General features: G+C 41.9%; 2 protein-coding genes across 8 annotated transcripts in view; one reads left to right on the forward strand and one right to left on the reverse strand.

Moving 5' to 3' along the window:
• RIPOR3 (RIPOR family member 3) overlaps window positions 1-12,819 on the forward strand; it is a 79,035-nt gene extending 66,216 nt beyond the window's left edge. For 5 of the 6 annotated variants that reach the window (XM_075901202.2, XM_075901204.2, XM_075901203.2 and 2 more), the window contains 7 exons: window positions 1,778-1,913; window positions 4,003-4,164; window positions 5,968-6,126; window positions 7,470-7,672; window positions 8,207-8,290; window positions 10,334-10,424; window positions 11,593-12,819. In XM_075901202.2, the coding sequence (XP_075757317.2) occupies window positions 1,778-1,913; window positions 4,003-4,164; window positions 5,968-6,126; window positions 7,470-7,672; window positions 8,207-8,290; window positions 10,334-10,424; window positions 11,593-11,693 (936 nt within the window). In that variant the 3' untranslated portion in view covers window positions 11,694-12,819. Of the gene's footprint in view, window positions 1-1,777; window positions 1,914-4,002; window positions 4,165-5,967; window positions 6,127-7,469; window positions 7,673-8,206; window positions 8,291-10,333; window positions 10,431-11,592 lie in introns of those variants that run through there. The other variant, XM_089769683.1, reaches the window with a different exon arrangement.
• A 1,826-nt stretch (window positions 12,820-14,645) lies between these two features.
• Window positions 14,646-18,541, reverse strand: part of PTPN1 (protein tyrosine phosphatase non-receptor type 1) — a 68,493-nt gene continuing 64,597 nt past the window's right edge. For both annotated transcript variants that reach the window (XM_075901208.2, XM_075901207.2), the window contains exon 9: window positions 14,646-18,238. In XM_075901208.2, coding sequence (XP_075757323.2) covers window positions 18,031-18,238 — 208 coding nt within the window. In that variant the 3' untranslated portion in view covers window positions 14,646-18,030. The remainder of the gene's footprint in view (window positions 18,239-18,541) is intronic.

An 18,541-nucleotide genomic window follows, 5' to 3' on the forward strand; every position in this document is an offset into this window, starting at 1 on the left:
CTGACCCCTGCTATAAGACAGCTCTTAGACCCCCGAGCTGCTTCCCCAGCATCTTCCTCAAGTTCAGTTGTGGTCTCCTTTCCTCCTGCTCTCAGCAGCACCCTCCTCCATCCTCTTAGCTACATGCATGCCCCAACTGCAGGCAAAGCTGCTTTTAGAGCCAGTCTGAACTGGTTTTCTTAATTAGCCCCAGGTGTCCTAATTAGCCCAGGCTGGCCTGACTTTGCAGGCCTGGTCAGTTAGCCCCAGGTGTTCCACTGCCCTTGATTGCCTCTGCTGGTTCTAAACCAGCACCTCCCTGTTATGCTGGGAGCAGAGAACTCGTCAGTCTGAGGCTAATCTCTCCCCCATCCACTACTTTTTTATAGCCTTCTGCTCTGACCCAGTCACTCCCCACTGATGGAGATTCCACAACTTCCCTAGGCAGTTTATTCCAGAGCTTACTCACCTGACGGCAAGTCTTTCCTAATGTCCAACCTAACTAGTGTGACTGTATTTTCCCAAAGGGAAAACCCCATGGGGCAGGGCCTAGGTCCCTCTCCCCACTAATGTGCCTGGGGCAGGGGCAGCAGCATGGTCCTCACCCCATCTCAGCACGTGGGGTTTGCCCAAGTGTTCCTGCTACCCATCTGTAGCAGGCCAGCTTGAGTTCTTCCTTTCCCCTCATACACAGGGCAGCCCAAACCCCTCTAACACCTGCCAACTTGAGATTGGCCAGCGTAACCGACCCGCTGTCCTGAGCGCTCCTCCTCACCCAGGACTGGCTTAAACAGGAGATCTTCAAAAGAGAGCCCCTTCCCAAAAGTGGAAACTAGGTCTAATTAAAAAGGATGGATAAGTGAATAATACAAGTATGTAGAGACAAAATTTGAAAGGTCAATGCACCAAACAGCATTAAACTAGCTAGAGAGATAAGAGGTAACAAGAAAACATCCTACAACTACTTTAGAAGCAAGCTGACCAAGGATAGGGTAGAGGGAGCGAGGGGGAGGCGGAAACAACAACAGAAAAATCTGGAAATGGCAGAAGTGCTAAATTATTTTTTGTTTGTTTTCACACAAAAAAGTTAGTAGTAATTTGACATCTAATGTAATGAATGCTGAGGTAGGACCAGAAACGGGGAAAAAACAGACAGATAGGGAAGAAAACAAGCTAAAAAATATTTAGGCAAGTTAGATGTCTTCAAGTCACAAGGTCCCAATAAAATATCTTCTAGACTAGAGGTACCTCGCACCTGGCCCAGGCCTGCTGCAGAGAGAGGGGATTAGGAAGCCCTCTGTGGGGTAATCTGTTATATAAAACCCTCATTCCCAACGCCATCCCTGATCCCCAGCCACAGCATTCACCCAGGCACACTGGGATGTGTGTGTGGGGGGGCTCAGGGATGGGGCAGAGAATTGAGGTAAAGGGGGAATGAATTTTGTTATATGCACCTATATGGAGGTGAGATGAGACATCTTCATATTGGTGCACATAACCAAATTCTTTCTGCACAGGGACATGAAAAATTAAGAGGGAACACTGCATGACATCACCCTTGGGGGTTTTCTTACTCCTTTTATCCTTTCCTAGTGACTTTCAACGTGTCTGTCTCCTATTTCCATCTCTTGCTCAGTCCATCCAAGACCCACACATGATAAGTGGATTTCTGTGAGAGGCGGTGGTCTTCTCCCCTGGCCGCGGGAGAGTTGAACTCTGAAAGCAAGGGGGTTCAGCACTTCTTGCGTTGTGCAAAGCTTTTGTCTTAGCCTCTGAAGAAAAGTACATTTTGTTTCAGAAACTGGTTTTGACAAACATCGCCCGAGTTGTCCAGGAGAGCCTTTTGGAAGAAGTGTCACGGCAGAAAAAAGTGTTGGAGACCATCTCAAAGCTCTTTGTTCTGGAAGCTGGGAGTTTCACCTCTGTTGAGGAGGGTGAGTAACATGGCATGTGATGGCAAAGCATATATAGGAGATCAGAAAGGCGCAGGTAATGTGGCTCTCACCTCATGTGACAAATCAGGAATTGGTTCTGATGGCTTTAAAAGCAATTCCCCATTAAAGCAGCTTTTATGGATGTGTCATAAGCGCTACCAGCGGGGGCTCAGCTTTTTCTTGGTTAGAAAGGACAGGGCAGTTAGAATTTCTGACTCAGGTAATAATTCACTTGGCCCTGTATGTGCCTGCCACAGAAACAAGGGGAGCTCAAGTGTACAGATCCGTGTAGTGCAGGGGCACACTAAAGGTTTTTTTGGTTTTGCCTCCCGGTCTGAGGCACCTTCTCTTTGTGCATGTTCTGGAGAAGATCCTGAGAACAGCGACACAACTGAGCAGGATTGTAGCAGCCCTTTGGGACAATGCAACCAGTCTCTCTGCAGTGTGAAGAGCATGCAGAGGGTTTTAGAGCAGTACATACAACTTACAATGTCCACAGCTCCAAATTAAGAGAGATTTGAATTGAGCAAGAAGAAATCACATGGCTATTGCTGCAAGTAAACCACAGAGATTGTGTATTTAATCAAAAGGGGTTTTCCCCAGCCTGTACAAAGGGGGCCATGTTTTACATTTTGGAGTCCAACGATTTTCTAAAAAGTGCCTAACACTGGCTTTACTCAACTCAACTCCCTTTGGAATAGATGCAACAGGAGTTAAGCCAACAGTGAGCACTTTTGAAAATGTTAACGCTTTGGTCTGGCCCTGGGACACCAATATTATCCCTCCCTAGCAAAAAGGAGTGAAATAGCAACACAAATGAGATTATTAGATACTGCACTGTGGAGTTTTTATTGTGATGATCCAAATTAAAATGTTGGCAAGACCCCACAAGCCTTACTCAGAAAAACTCCCATTGAAATCCAGGGGAATTTTGCCTAAGTAATGACTGTAGGACGAGGCCACACATTTGGGTTTGAGAAGGAATTAGCTCCAAGAAACACGAGCCAGGTATTTTTCTTGTTCTCTAGAACAGTGTTTCTAAAAGTGGACCATGGAAACACTTTCAGAAACACTGTAACTGGCTGCCCCGGTTTCTTTATGTACTGGCACCGCAGCCTCGGAGCCTTGCATTGGCTCAGTTTTGTCCTTTGCAGCCAAGGGGAGCCGTGGGAAACAGTGGTGATCTTAGGTGGTAGGAGGATTGAAAGCCTTCCTCCCAACACATGACCCTTTTATCCTGCAAAATACTGTACTAGACTGTCAGCAATCCTAATAGGTTGATTGTGGATCAATAAGATAATTTAGGATGCTAGAGAAAGGGAATTCCTAGTAGAGCACAGTCTGGCTACGTCTACACTGGCATGATTTTCCGAAAATGCTTTTAACGGAAAACTTTTCCGTTAAAAGCATTTTCGGAAAAGCACGTCTAGATTGGCAGGATGCTTTTCCGCAAAAGCACTTTTTGTGGAAAAGCGTCTGTGGCCAATCTAGATGCGGTTTTCTGCAAAAAAGCCCCGATCGCCATTTTCGCGATCGGGGCTTTTTTGCGGAAAACAGTACTGTGCTGTTTACACTGGCCCTCTTGCGCAAATGATTTGCACAAGAGGGCTTTTGCCCGAATGGGAGCAGCACAGTATTTCTGCAAGAGCACTGATGATCTTACATGAGATCGTCAGTGTTCTTGCAGAAATTCAAGCTGCCAGTGTAGACAGCTGGCAAGTTTTTCCGCAAAATCAGATGATTTTGTGGAAAAACTTGCTAGTCTAGACACAGCCTCCATGTCCCTGCACAGGCAGGAGACAGGACCATGGTAGACCTCTCACTCATACACTGGTACGACGGCACAGAGCGCAATCCAAAGCCTATTGAAGTTAATGGAAAAAAAACTCTCATTGACTTTAATGGGCTTTGGATCAGGTTCTCAGTGAGTAATATATTGGCAGTAAAATTCAGTTGTAATGAAACCCATCTACGGGATGTAAACAAAAACGACATTCACACATTTGTTAGATGTCCCATCTGGTATCTCATGTCTCATTTAAAATGCACTCCAGCTCACTTGCTGACTTTGTAAAACTTTATTCTACAGTTATTCACAAGGCAAAAAAGCAGAAGCAGTGTCTGAAAATCTGGAGTGAATTCACAGAGCCAGGAAATATCTTGTTCTGTTCAGCGGAAAAATTCCAGAATCCACTGAAATACATATTAATGTTCAAAGTGAAGGAGAAATATCCAGGACATCTAGAAGCAGGTATTAGTCAATTACTAGAAGATGAGGCATCTGATTTTATTTGAGTTGTATATATAAAGGTTATCCCTGTAGGTTTTAAGAAGTGACCCAGAATTTGTCCTTGATGCAATAGCTTCCTTGTTTTAAGAAATTGTACTTAAAATTCCAGCTCCTTTTTTATTAGTTATGCTATAAAATTACCAAAGTACTCGGCCCTAGTGGCTCAATGAGGCATTACTTCTCTCCCATGATATTATGAACTATTAGCTTTATGTTTTGTAATAATTTTGGGTGGGGTTTTGGGTTAGCAGTCAATGGAAGTTAGGAACTTCATTCACCCTTGAAAATCGTGCCTTCGATTTGGTAAACTAGAAGGCTGTGTCTAGACTGGCATGATTTTCCGGAAATGCTTTTAACGGAAAAGTTTTCTGTTAAAAGCATTTTTGGAACAGAGCGTCTAGGTTGGCACGGACGCTTTTCCACAAAAGCACTTTTTGCGGAAAAGCGTCTGTGCCAATTGAGACGCGCTTTACCGCAAAAATACTCCGATCGCCATTTTTGCGATCGGGGCTTTTTGCGGAAAACAAATCTGAGCTGTCTACACTGGCCCTTTTGCGCAAAAGTTTGGCCACAAAAGTCCTTTTGCGTAAGTGTAGACAGCTGGCAAGTTTTTCCAGAAAAGTGGCTGATTTTCTGGAAAAACTGGCCAGTCTAGACCCAGCCCTCAGGTGGTTGGTAGTCGGCATATGGAAATATGGTCACCCTAATCATCCATATCCCACAGAATTTAAATACCCTGTATGTCACTAACTAGCCTTGGGGTGATGACATGTAAACACTGAAAGCTTAGTGCAGACTCTGGTGCAAAGGGGCATGCTTGTGCGTGCACACAGTGCCCTTATTGTAGAAAAAGAAAAAAATTGCTTAAGACACAAACAAAATCTGACATCAAGACTTTCATTTTTAGTGACCCCTAATTTAGATTTGAATCCCAACAGTGAATCACAATATGTCATGGCCAGGAATTCCCCTAAGATGATCTTTCTAAACAAAGGGATTGCCATTATGCAACCCTGGTTCTCTCCTCCCCTCCCCCAGGGCTTCTAAACATTTGCACAGAGGACTGCTTTGTTTTACATGGTAAAATCATTAGACACTGCTTTACAGGCAGGAAAACTGAGGCCCAGAAAATTTTAGTGGGACTTTCAGGGCCATACAGCTAGTGGCTAGCAGAGTTAGAATTAAAGGTTGCCAATCTCAAGAGACCCTGCATTAATCTCCTGAGACCAGGCTGCCTTAACGGTCTTAACAGACTTTCAATCAGGTTGTGGTGGTAAGTCATCTCAAACTCCTTTTGGGCTTCAGTGGCTGTTGGATGAGTTCTGGTTTGTACTTTGGTTGGAATTTTCAGCAGAGCAGGGATCTCACCTCGTAGTTGAGATGTCACCAGTTAACTGATAAGCATCACCCTAACCAGGTGATGCTTATCGGGTAACCAGTGGCAGGGCTAGAGTAGCCCCATGCTGTGCCATGATCCAGGCCAGGCCCGAGCAGTTCCCCACTTGTGTGTGTGGGGCTGCCCCAGCCTGGCCAGGCTGACTGTGCTGCAGAATCCCATTTAACCAGAACATTAACTAGTTAAAATAGATTTTGCATCCGTACCTCATCATGAATTTCAGTGAGATTTAGGCCCCTACTTTATGTTCCTTTGAAAATTCCAGCCTTCAAGTTATTCTTGCTAAAACTATAAATGAAATGCATGAGCGCAGAGTCCTGCCCCTCAGCAGGCCTTCTTTGTTTGCTCTTTTCTGCATGTCTGTTCAGTGCTGCGAAGGCTCCTGGAACAGATCGTCACCTGCAGCGGGTTGCTTCCCTCTGCGAGCCCCCCTGCAGAACTGCTTACCTTATTCCAGTTTCACAGCTACCTGGAGAAAGAGCATGTTACCAGCCTGGAGAAACACTTGGCAGAACTCACCAAAGAAGGTAATGGCAGGCTGCCACGTACTGTACGTGAGCCAACCCCCCTCAGGCTGGCTGCTGGAATGACTTATGGGGTTGTCTGTGTCCTCATTCCCCAGATTTTCTTTTGAGTAGGATACGACCCTACCCTAATATAATTCAACTCTGTTTTCATTCTCTCGCCTCACTATGCTCCCATAGTTTTAAGTAGAACAGACAAGGCAAAAATCAGGCTCATCGCTTGATAGGAAAGGAACAGATTAGATACAGATATTTAGCTCAAGTGTCTGGCGTAGATCTTAAAGTCTGCAACATAAGAAGCTAGCAAAATGGCTACAAAGTAAGCTGCTGTGTTCCATAGATGAATAGAGAGTTTACAGTATTGCATGGTCACAATGGCAGAGATGAGACAGATCAGTGGCATTAAGATTCCAAGAGTAACTAATAGGCATTCCCTGAGGGAGCTATTGTCATGCTGAAAGCCAGTCCAGCAATTTAGCGTGCTCTGAAAATCTGAACATGGTGGCAGCTACTTAGGGTAGTTTCATTCCCTCTTTCACCCTGATGCAGTCCTGGAGGGGACTGGGCCATTTATGCCTGCTCAGTGTATGAATGCCAGGGAGTAGGAAAGCTTCAGAGGGGTAGCCAAGTTAGTCTGTGACTGGAAAAACTTAAAAAGCAATGAATAGTCTAGCAGCACCATAAAGACTAACAAAACATGTAGATGTGCCCATGAAAACATTATACCAACCCACTTTTTCAGATGAATCTGAAGAGTTCATCTGAAGCAGGAGTAGGAAGTTTGTCTGCTCTCTTATGTAAGGTTTCAAAAGGACAGCATGGTTCATTATTTTTAAAAACTAGCCGTTCTCTCAACAGTACAATTACTCACTTCCTAACCAGGGCATCCTTGGTCTTTTGCTGCTGTTTAACATTTTTCAATCTCCCCATATTTTCAAAAATAGTCAAATGGTCGCTCTTCTAAAAGTTCTTGGATCCACAGAATCTCTTTGTATGTATTTAAACAGCGGTGGGCCCCATTTTGTTAGGCACTATGCATATACATTGTGAAAACCTAGCTCCAATCCCAAAGAGTTTACAATCTAGGTTTATGAGGAAATGAAAAGGACAAACTGGGGGAAGAAGGGAGGATAAGAGAATGGTAAAAGGAGCATGTTTTGTGCAGACTAGCAGCTCACCTTTTGCTTACTCAAGTACCTTGCAGTGTTTTTTGCTAAGAAAGCCTTACTCAGAAAATGTTAATTATGGACACAGGTCTTAGGATAGATAAAATTGGAAGGGATGATTCAGAACCATAGACACTCTCCACAGCCATTTGTAGCTGAACCATATTCTCCCATTTGCAGTCATGCTAATTCAGGAGCTACAGTGTCCCGGGCGACTTAAAAAAATCAAGAAATTAAAAGGGAAGCGACTGAATCAACTCCAGCCTCTACCTCAAACTTTACAGCTGCTGGGGATTCTGCAGTTAGATGACAACCGCCATGTCAGCAAAGCAGCCATGTCCTGTCTCTCGCGGGCGGCCATGAATAAGAATTTCAGGGAGAAGGTATTAACTGACTTGGGCTACTTTGTGGTTTCTACCCAGCTTTCATAGTGAGATGTTACATTCAGGGAAAGTGATCTCCCTGATAATAGCTGTGGCGTGGAGGAAAGGTGGTGTACTCTGCTCCCTACGGCCAGGAAGCTTCCAGCTACTTCTTCCCAGTAGGTGCAGGGCTCCATTCTCATCTTTTCTATTCACGTGCAGAATAAATTTTTCATGTGCACCATCACTAGAAACAACCTGGCTACAGGCTCTCTGCTACTCAGCTGGGCAGCATTTGAATTTCTGCTGAGCAGCCACACAACCCCTAGCTTACAGGGAACACTGGTGCAGGATGAGTTAAGGATCAGAAATGTGTTCTGCTCTGCCTCGCACTGTCGACCCCTCCCCTGGCTGCTTTTGATCAGCATCAGAAGTGATTCTTGTATGTCGTCATTGGATCAGTTCCAGAGCAGCAAAGCTGGTCTCAGGTCACTTGGCATTCAGAACACTTGAAAGGTTGCATAGGGTAACCAAGCACTCAATCTTGTTTTCTAGGCTCTGCTGTTTTACACGGATATGTTAGCGGACTGTGATGCAAAAATACAGCAAGCTGCATGTCTGGCGCTCAAAAACCTTAGAGTAAGTGTTTGACGAGGTAACTGGATTTGTACGATGTAGGGCTGTCTAGTGGTCTTTCCAAAGGTTCATAATATTTTGTTCAGATTTCTTTACAAGTTACCTTATACACGAAAAAACCCCACTTTCCTCAATACCCAACTGTTTTTGCTGCTAGGAGGCAACCAGCCAAAAAAAGCAATAGTCATCTAAACCCTACTGAGATGATAGACACACAATCAGGCCTACTTTCCAGGGGGAGGAGATGCAGAGGGGGCACTGCCCCAGGGCAATCAGCCACTGCTTCTGTAGCAGCAGCTGGAGCTCCTGGCCCTTTCAAGTGCTGCCAGAGCCCCAGGTGGCATGGAAAGACTGGTGGAGGAAGCTAGTGTGCAGCCCCACCCCTTCTGGGAGCATGGAGCTCCCCCTCCTTCACCTTGCCCCAGCCATTCTATCAGGTCCCTGGATACAGTAAGCTGTCTTAGTTACTGCTTCACAGTTAATAAGGAAGAGGTGGGAGGGGTCTGACTGGAGGGGCATTTTTGTTTCCAAACACAGTACTAACAATGGAGTCAAACACACAATAGACTTTGTGCTTTTGCTTTAAGATTGGCTGATTTTAATACTCTTACATGATTAGAAGTGTAACTGCTCAACAATCCCAGCATGCTAGGGCCTTTATAAACCGGTCTAACTTGTCTTAAACTCTTAGGCTACATCCACACTGACAGCTTCTTGCACAAGAACTGTTTTGCAGAAATGTTCTTGCGCAAAAAGTCTTCCACAAGAGCGTGTCTACACTGGTATGTGCTTTTGCGCAAGAGCATCCATGGCAGTGTGGATGCTCTATTGCACAAGAAAGCTCTGATGGCCATTTTAACCATAGGGGCTTCTTGCACAAGAAATTCATGTTGCCTGTCTACACTGCCCTCTTGTGGAAGAGCTCTTGCACAAGAGGGCTTATTCCTCATGGGGAGAGGAATAACTTTTCCGGCAGAAGCCCTGTTTTCCAACATGATACTGGAAATTTACTTGCGCAAGAACGCGCGTACAGTGTAGACAGCAGGCAAGTTTTTGCGCAAGAAGCAGTCAGTGTGGACAGCCATATATCCCTAACTGGTGTGGATAAGCACTAGCTTATCTGTTAACCAGTTACATTCTCCATTGGGGCCGCTGGCAACCCCAGCATTGTTAGTCATGTAACAGATTCTCATCCGTTACACTTAATATTTTTTGGTTTTTCTATCCCTAATTGTCTTGCGTTACTAGCAGAATCCAACACATAGCAGATTTTTTCCCCCTGACGAGATGGGAGTCCAATCCTCCCAATAACTCTCATAACTAATTAATTTGCACAAACAATTACTATCAGGACAATTTTGTTTAAGGAAATGCAGTCACAGGCTAGACTCAGCCATTAATGCTTCACTTTTTAGGAATGACTGTTAGAAAGCAGTTTTGGACCCCTTCTGCAATGGTCTGATAGCATTGAATCAAAGTTATTTGAGCCTAGTTCTTCATTGCATTATTTCAGGTTTATGCCACTGTAATGCCATTGAAACTGCAGGTACAGTACCGGAGTGGTGAATCATGTTCTATATTAGGGATGTTAAAATATGTTTGAGTAAAAGTGTAACCACTGAGTTTTTTAGCAGTCTCCCCTGACCCCACCCACTACTGCCTCTTTCATGGAGTCAGCAGGCATGTAACTGAGAGTTAACCAATAAACGCAGGCTTATTAGTTGACCAATGGACATGGATAACCAACATCCCTCCCCTACATCTTCAAAACTAAGTCTCCGAGAGTGGGCTAGAAGGTGGCAAAACTATGTCCATGCCAAGAAAGCCAGCGCACTGCCAATTTGGGAGGCTGAAGGAAGGGGAACGGAGCACAATCTTATTAGAATAGTGACACATGAAGTAATGGCAGTGGAACAGCTGCTGCAGGGCTGTGTATTTCCATACTAGATCGTACTGGAGTGTTATGGTGGAAAAACTGTTTGAGATAAATGAAGACGATTGCTTATTTAAAGAGATAATGTTGCAATGTTTTCTTCTCCCAACCAGGCCATAGAAAGCATTGAGGAGATTGCCAGCTTGTGTCAGTCTGAAACCGAGGAAGTACGAAATGCTGCCAGGGAATCAACGCTGTCATTTGGTAAATGTTTACTGCAACTTTAAATAAAGATGCTGAAATGAGTGTTAAGATTAACCATTAAAACGACGCAGGCCTAAAGTTTTACCAACATTCTTCAGCAAAACTAAGAAATTGAAAGGGAAGTAAAGCTGAGCTAACAGGTGTAGAGATGTTTCATGACACACTGTGTTGAACATTACAACAGTCTTAATGCAACATGCATACTAAGTCATCTCTCTCTCTAGGCTTAGAAGACAGCTTGAGAGGGAAGTGCTGGACAAACTATTGCTCACTGTCCCTTTACAATGGTTAACAAGATTATTTCAGGCAACAAGGCATAAGGTTTTCCAGCACTGTGGTAGATTTTGTTGTTAGCAATAAAATTGGGTACTACCAGTCTTCTGGGTGCTGTAATGGTAAAAGTCTAACCAGGCTGAAGTCTTATTGAATCTACGTAGTTTAATTTACAACAGATGTCCATACTACAGACTCTAAATTTAGGGGACCAGCTGCACCGATGCAGACTGATTCACCTTTTGTTACTACGATCCAACGGAGTTACAGCAGTGTACAACTTTGTTTGAATTGGGGGTAATCAGGCTTAGAAAGTAACAGTCAGCAACAGAGGGGTGTACTAATTAACGTGCATTTTCCATATAGACACAGTAAGCTTTGATCCAGCTGCCATCAAGAAACAGATTAGGCTGGCATGGATAGGGTCTGAATCTATGCAATTACTATCTGAGTGAGCCAGAATGGGAGCATAAAGAGACTCCCCAAGTACCTTTGGCAGGCCTTAGCTTTGCTTTCACTTGTGCTACATTTCGCACCACATCTCGATGTGTGGCCAGTGACTAGACAACTGCCCCAGGGTAACAAGAATAGTTGCATTTTAAGATATTCCTTTACAACAATTCAACTGCATTCAGGCCAAATTGAGTAAACTACTGGTGATTTTCGGTGTCTTTTGGAGAGGCCAAAAGATTCCTTAAATGGTCCTGATTCTTAGCATATAGATAGATGCTCAGTTATTTTTGGAAACCGGGTCCCTTAAAAAAAAGGGCAGTAATTTTCAGAAGTGACTCAACACCCTGTAACTAGGTCATAAGAAGTGTTGCGGTAAGGCGAAACTCCAACAGCTCCTCACTTCAGAGTCCCACTCACTGAGATTTATGTCTTTTGTTTGTAGGTGAAAAAGGACGACTAGCCTTTGAAAAAATGGACAGAGTTTGCTGTGAGTTGAGAGAGACAGTGTACCAAGAAGCGGAAATTGAAATCACAATATTTTAAATAATGAAATGTTGACTGTGTCCTACAACCCAGATGTGATGATAGAAGGATTTGGTTTCTTTGGTAGATTTTCCTTTAACCAATAGCTGGTTTAATTAGCACACACTGGTATCTAGCAAAGGATATCCCAATATGGGGTGGGAGCACATGTGGGACAGCTCCATTTGGGTGAGGCAGGACTAAAACATGTGTCTCAGCAGCTGTATCAGAATGCTTCTGGCTCCGAGAGCCAAGATCATGAAATACCACTACATGGTGCTAATATAAATCCAGCAGCCCCTCTCAGGCTGGGTCCACTAGAAAGCACAATAAGCTTCAGAACAACTCAGTCTGCAGTGCCCAAAATAGTAGGCCAAAGGGTAAGTCTAATAGGAGATCACAAAAGGATAGAACTGGAAGGGACCTGGAGCGGTTTAGTAGTATTGTGTTGGTTCATTAAGAATCTGGTATTCTTGGAGTTGCACAAACTCATGCCCCCTCCTCTCTCCGAAGAAAAAAAGAAAAGCCCAAACCACCAAAACCTCTCAACTCCTTGCAGTTGGTTTGAGGATTTATGAAGGGGAAGGGAGCAAAGGTAAAGAGTAGCCTTATAACTGACAGGTGTGACAACGCCTCTATCTTACTGCAGAGAGCATAAGAAATATACCTTAGCTTCAAGATGTGGAGGTTTCCTTTCTGCGTCACCTGTATGAATTCTGATCAGATGTCACTAGGTCCATTAGTAATCCTCCCAAAGTTTTACAAACTACATAAGTGAAGGGTCAGCTCAGCTGGTGTGAAAAAAAAACGTAACTCCTTGGACTTCAATAGAACTGGTTTACAGCAGCTGAAGAGCTGGTCTGAATGTGGTTTTCTATGGCCCTTGGAGACAATAGTGCATGTAAACAGTCTCACTAATGAGACAGAATACTATATACTATTAGTCAACGTATACTAGATTTGCAGAAAACTAGTATAAGCTAGCTCCAGTATCAACATGTACTGAAGACATAAGCCAGCACTTGTTCTGTCTGAAATCACAGAAGCTACCACCCACTTTAAGAGGAGAATCCAACATCATTTCTAGGCTGGTCTGGGCTTGCAAATCTGAATAAGGTCTTAAGTTCATTGCTTCCAGAAAACAAGTGTAACAATGTGAAGTAAATAAACTGGGATGGCAGTGCTTCAAGCAAGAGATTTTGAAATTAAAGCTGATCTGAATAAGCATAGATTGGAGGAAACCATTGAAAGTTTCTTCAGACTCATTTGTTTAAGAATTCAGAACATGCATATCCTTCACATTTATGGAGAAAGTGTACAGAACTGAGTTGTATACGACAGCTCCGGCAGAAGTGCAGAGTTTATTTATACACATACTCAGTTAATCTTAGGCTAAGGTTAAAATAGTACCTGAAGTCAGACTCCTTAATCTGTACTTAAGCACCCAGCTGTGGCTTGATTTTCAAAAGAGCTGAACATTCAGCAGCACCTGGAGAGTAAGGCCACTCATTTGAGTATTTAAATATAGATTTAGGACATTAGGCACAATACTTGAACAGTTTTGGTCTTTATGTATATATGATACAGCATATTATGCTTTATACTTTTCTATTCTGTATTTATTTCTATGTTTGTTTATATACAAGTTTCTACAATTTTAAATAAAACAGTAAGCGCTTGCCTTTTTGCAAACTGTGTCTGCCAAAAACATTTTTTGGGGCAACCACTAATTAACAGATTTCCTCAAAAACCAGGGAAATAAAACTCCCCCCATATTTCAGCTGTGGTTTATCATATTTAGTTCTATGATCAATGCTTATGAAATATGACATGAATTTAAGTTAGTTTAGTTACCAGTTATTTTGGAAGCATTCTGAGCTCATTTTAAAAACTTACCAGTCACTGAGGTCAGAAAACAAAGTTTTTCCTAAGTCTGCATAGCACCTGCTTTGGTCCTTTTGGGGAAATAAATGGAACACAGACTTTGTATTCACAGTCAGGCTGAAACTTTTTGTTCTCGCACAAAACAAGGATGTAAGAGATGAGACACACATTGGCTTGAAAAGCATTCTTAGGTTACTGTACCACACTAGCATGTGGATCAGGCGCTCTCCCTTAGCAGTACACAGGGCTCCACTTACAAGATGAGTGCTTGCACAGAGCTGTACCATTTTCATATATTACAACTCCATCCTTCCAAGAGGACAGGAGATAGCTTATGTTGAAAAGTGAGAGCACTGAAACACAAGAACAAAGCTGACCCAAGCTGTAGTTTGAGCTAGGCTATATGTAGTTACACTAGTGAGACAAGTGAGACACCCTAGGCTCTGACACTAGTGTTTTCCCTCACGTCTTTTTAAGGAGTTACTGGAAAACACATCTCCAGGCAGCTTTACTTAAGTTATCTACAACAACAGAGCAGAGAGATGTATACATTCACCACTGTACTAGCAGACATTGGCCTAAGGCTAATCAAAAGGCCTGAAGTTTGTCTTACTAAAAAAACCTCACCCAAACACTATGAAAAAGCATCCCAAGTATCTGGAGAAGTCAAATTTACATCTGCAGCAATCCTTGTTGTACAGGCTGCTATAGCATATAGTCCCTTCCTGAAGAACAAATTTAGCAAATTAAGCCACGGCTGAAGAACTGGAAAACAATCACAGTGCTTTAGAGAGCTTTAATGTTGCACATCAGATGATTTAGGATACGACCTATGAGAAAGCAGATCTGTAGTGAAAATTCATTTTATTTTACATCAGACAGTTATTGACTTGAAAGCAAGTTTTCTGCACTTATGGAAATATTTCCAACATTTTCTGTTAATGTGAGAAATAACAAAATAAAATAAAATAAAAAAAATTAAAAAAACCCCAGGAGGTGAAGTCCTCTTGGTAACCCAAGGGCCTAAATTTGTTAGTGACTACATTTCTACCTCTGTGATAAAACAGGAAATGGAAAGACACATACATCCATTCTTTAAAAAAGTTTTATTGATGCAACTAAAATGAGAACTGAAAACTTGTATGGGAAATTGAAAAACTGTACAGTTACTGAAAACTGTGAGGTCATTGCAGCGCCTTACACAAAAGACAGGATACCTGAAAATGTATTATACCAAAACATTTAGCTTTGTTTTTTATTTTTAATTTTTTTTTAAAAAAATGTTTATTCTATGGCAATCTGTAAAAAAGAAAGACCTGATGAGTAAATATTTGCTTAAGGCATATAGCAGAGCAGCTCACTAACTTTCTAACAATTTTAACATGGATATTTGTCAACTTTTCCAAGAATAGGTTAATCAATACACCCACTTTGAAACACTACTGTATATACACACCCAAACTACTACATACATATACAGGACATCAAAACAAAATGCTTACAGTTTAGCATTATAAGCCTTATGCACACCTCATGGTTTATAGGGCATTCCACTAAACCTACTACAGTACATGGTCTCCTTGACTTCAAATAGATGAAAGCCAAGTAGCTAAGTTAGCTGGGAGAAAGGAGCATGTTCACTAGAGCTGCTTTTTCTCTCTGAACAGTGAGATGTGTCTTGAGTTGTATCTTGTGGAAAAGGTTGCATATACAGTATAAATGGACTTGAAAGAGGGATGCTATGCTTTCTCCTCAATCCCAACTTTCACGTTTCTCTAAATAAGGGATAATATTGCAAGTCCCAATCAGGTCATGGGTCATTTCTTTCACGAGTCTTACTTTGTTTCTAGCGATCAAGAAGGGGGTCACAAAGTACTCCCTGGAAATCTTGCTTTATTGGTGACCTTTACGAAAGCAGAGTTATCTCCCAAATGCAAGTATCTGAAGGCAGCACACCAAGTCATTCTGAAATGCGGACAGATTTGCTGCCCAAAACTGACTGAAGGTGAGGTGTGAATATGGCTTAAACACACGCTTTGGAATGTTTGTATTATACTGACTCAGATGAAATGAACTATGCTAAACAACTGGGTTACACCGAGTATGCAGAAATTGAATAGAAAACCCATGCCAAATATTAGGCAAGTACATGTTACCTGATAAACACCAAGTCACTGTATCACTGAATGAAGACACTTTCAGCAATACCCTTTGAACCACAGCCACTTAAATGATCAGATCATGCAAATATTATTTGGGCACATCAGTAAGCAGAAGTATAACTTTTCAATCTTTCAAGCACATGGTATTTAATCAGGACACTAGAAGACTTTACATGCATTCTAATACAAAGGGGATTCCAATATTGCCTTAGAACAATATTCTACCAGATGGAGAGAATAATGGGGACAAAGCAATCACATACTGTATTTTAAATACACAAATGATCCATTATATATTATTATTTTTCTATACTCAATTTTTCATGTTTCCAATAATATACTAAATACTGATTGCTTACAATATCCCCCCTTTCACATACTGGTCTGACCAACAATCTCACAGGTAAATTTCTAATTCCCAATACTACCTGAGGATGTATTTATTATTGTACTTTTGAGAAGCCCTTGATGCAAGCTTAACATTTAAAAAACCCCAAACAAAAACAACCCTTCCACCCCAAGTCAACACCCTTATGGATTTAAGGAAAGAGCAAGAGCTACAAATAGCTTTGAAAAAAAATAAATATGGAGTGAAAGGACTGTTACACAATATACTCCATAAAGTTTACACTGAGAATGGTGGTTAAGTGCTATACAACTAGAATGCATTTTAAAAGCACTGATTAGTAACACTTGCAGATCAGTCATCATGGTTTAGCTAGAACCACTACCGTTTTAAGCAGTGAATTTGCTTGTGATCTCTGCCCTATGAGCAAAGATTTTTTTCTCTATTATTGTTTAAAATGTACAAATTTGGTACTCATGATAGGAAAGATCTAACAGCATTGATGAGAATTAGGTTTAGTGCTATGCAAGCTTCCAGTCACTACTCTGCTAGTGCACTAACCCCATTCAAATCCTGGGCCTCTTGAGTAGGCACAGCCAACCGTGCCAAATTGTGTCACCATTGATTGGTTGTATTATCCTAATTGATACGCTACACCATCCAGCTCTTCTCTCACTATGAGCTAGCATAGCAACACCCATATCAGCAGAGCTCAGGCACTTAACGCCCCTTACGCCAGCAATCATTTAACAGCATATTTGCAAACCAAACCAAAGTTAATATTGAAATCTTTGCTTAAAAAAGAAGAAAAAAACCCACACAATTGCTTGCATCATGGTAAGCCAACTGGTACGTTCGAAGATCAACATGCCTTCTGTTGACCTTTTAAGTTTAAGGAAGCTGCCATGGCATTAATTGCTCTAGATAGACTGAAATGCTTTCCCAATAGTTTCTTGCATCACCCTTGAGGATCCTCCGCCTCCTTCTGGTTTGTGCACAAAGCACGATTCTCCTTACAAGACAGGTTTAAGAGTGAAACCGGATATTTACATTCCAAATGAAGTTTAAAAACTGGTCCTTCTAAATGCCAACCGAACAGCTGTAAAATGCTGGTGGACATGTTTTGGTTGAATTTCCCTTCCTGCTTTTCTCCCCTCCTCCCACCCCAGAATATAAAGGTAAAAACAACTTTACAGAGATTGGTACAATGTAAGTAGGCATAGGTGCAAGTCGAGTGCAACAAAAAAGTCAATGGGGAAATACATTTTGTTAAATGTTTGACATGTTGGGATACCCTGAGCAAATGCAGAAGCCTGTTTTTAAAAGATCTGTAAAACAAGAAGCTAGTTAAGAACAGTTATGCCATAATTAAATATTTCAATACCACAGGCACTGCCCACAACTCAGTCTTTAATAGGTGAAGGGAGACAAAAAAGAGCCCTCTCCTTTCCAAAAAGTTTACATTCTTCAGTTATGTGGATTCTCTAAATAAGTGGATTCTCTCTCTTTTTGGGAACTCAGTAATAATATAAATCATGTATTTGGTTACAACACTTGGAGAGTACAAGCAAGTTTCACTTGTGCCTAGTTTCTTTCTGAAATAACACAAAGAAAAAGAACTGGCTTTTAAAAAAGGCTAAAAACAACAATGTGTTGTAATTCTATTATTCCATAAAAAAAGAAAAAGAAAAAACAAGACTTATTTGGCATTTTCTCTGCTTACTCCTGAATATTTTAAGGCCCTGAGATTAGAATATTATGTTCTTGGGACCACAGGGCTAAATTAAACCCTAGTGCATCAATTCTCTCTTTAAGCCCTAACCAAAAGTTCCAGCCTTTCAACCTAAGAAATATTGCCACTGAGACAAAGCCCAGATGCCTCAATTGGATTTCTTTCACAGAAGCAGATTACACACTGGTCAAATGGTGGTTGTTCTCTGTATACTGAATCTTGCTGACCTGTCCATCAATGAAAACATACCCGGTAACAGAGGTATGCTCCTGCAGTGAGGACAGTGAACATACAGATATTCACTAGAAATGGCTTCCAAGTGGACATCATGTTCTCATCATCCTCTTCTGAGTTTTCTGACTTCACTGGCTCTTCTTTGTGGGGTGAGGCACACAGATTTTCACCCAAAGTTCTCCTCCTCAGTTCAGTGTCTTGACTAGTGCTGAGAGATTGAAAAACAAAACAAAACCCCCATAAATATTCAGCATAATATTCTCCACTAGAGGGGAAACGCATGCAGACACTGAGACCCAATTCAGAGGTACCTCACTGATGCTTACAGATGAAGCTGTACCAGGAGATCTAACACCTGATGTACAAGATGTATTCTTTTAAAGAGTGGGCTATGCCCACAAAAGCTCATGATATCATCTACATGTATTGTTGGTCTTTAAAGTGCTACCAGACCATTTGTTGTTGTTTTTTATATTCAAACTGATATTTATTGTCTTGATCAGTTGTATGT

The sequence above is a fragment of the Pelodiscus sinensis genome, chromosome 17 (genome assembly GCF_052426305.1).
Source record: "Pelodiscus sinensis isolate ZL-2025 chromosome 17, ASM5242630v1, whole genome shotgun sequence".
Taxonomy (NCBI): Eukaryota; Metazoa; Chordata; order Testudines; family Trionychidae; genus Pelodiscus; species Pelodiscus sinensis.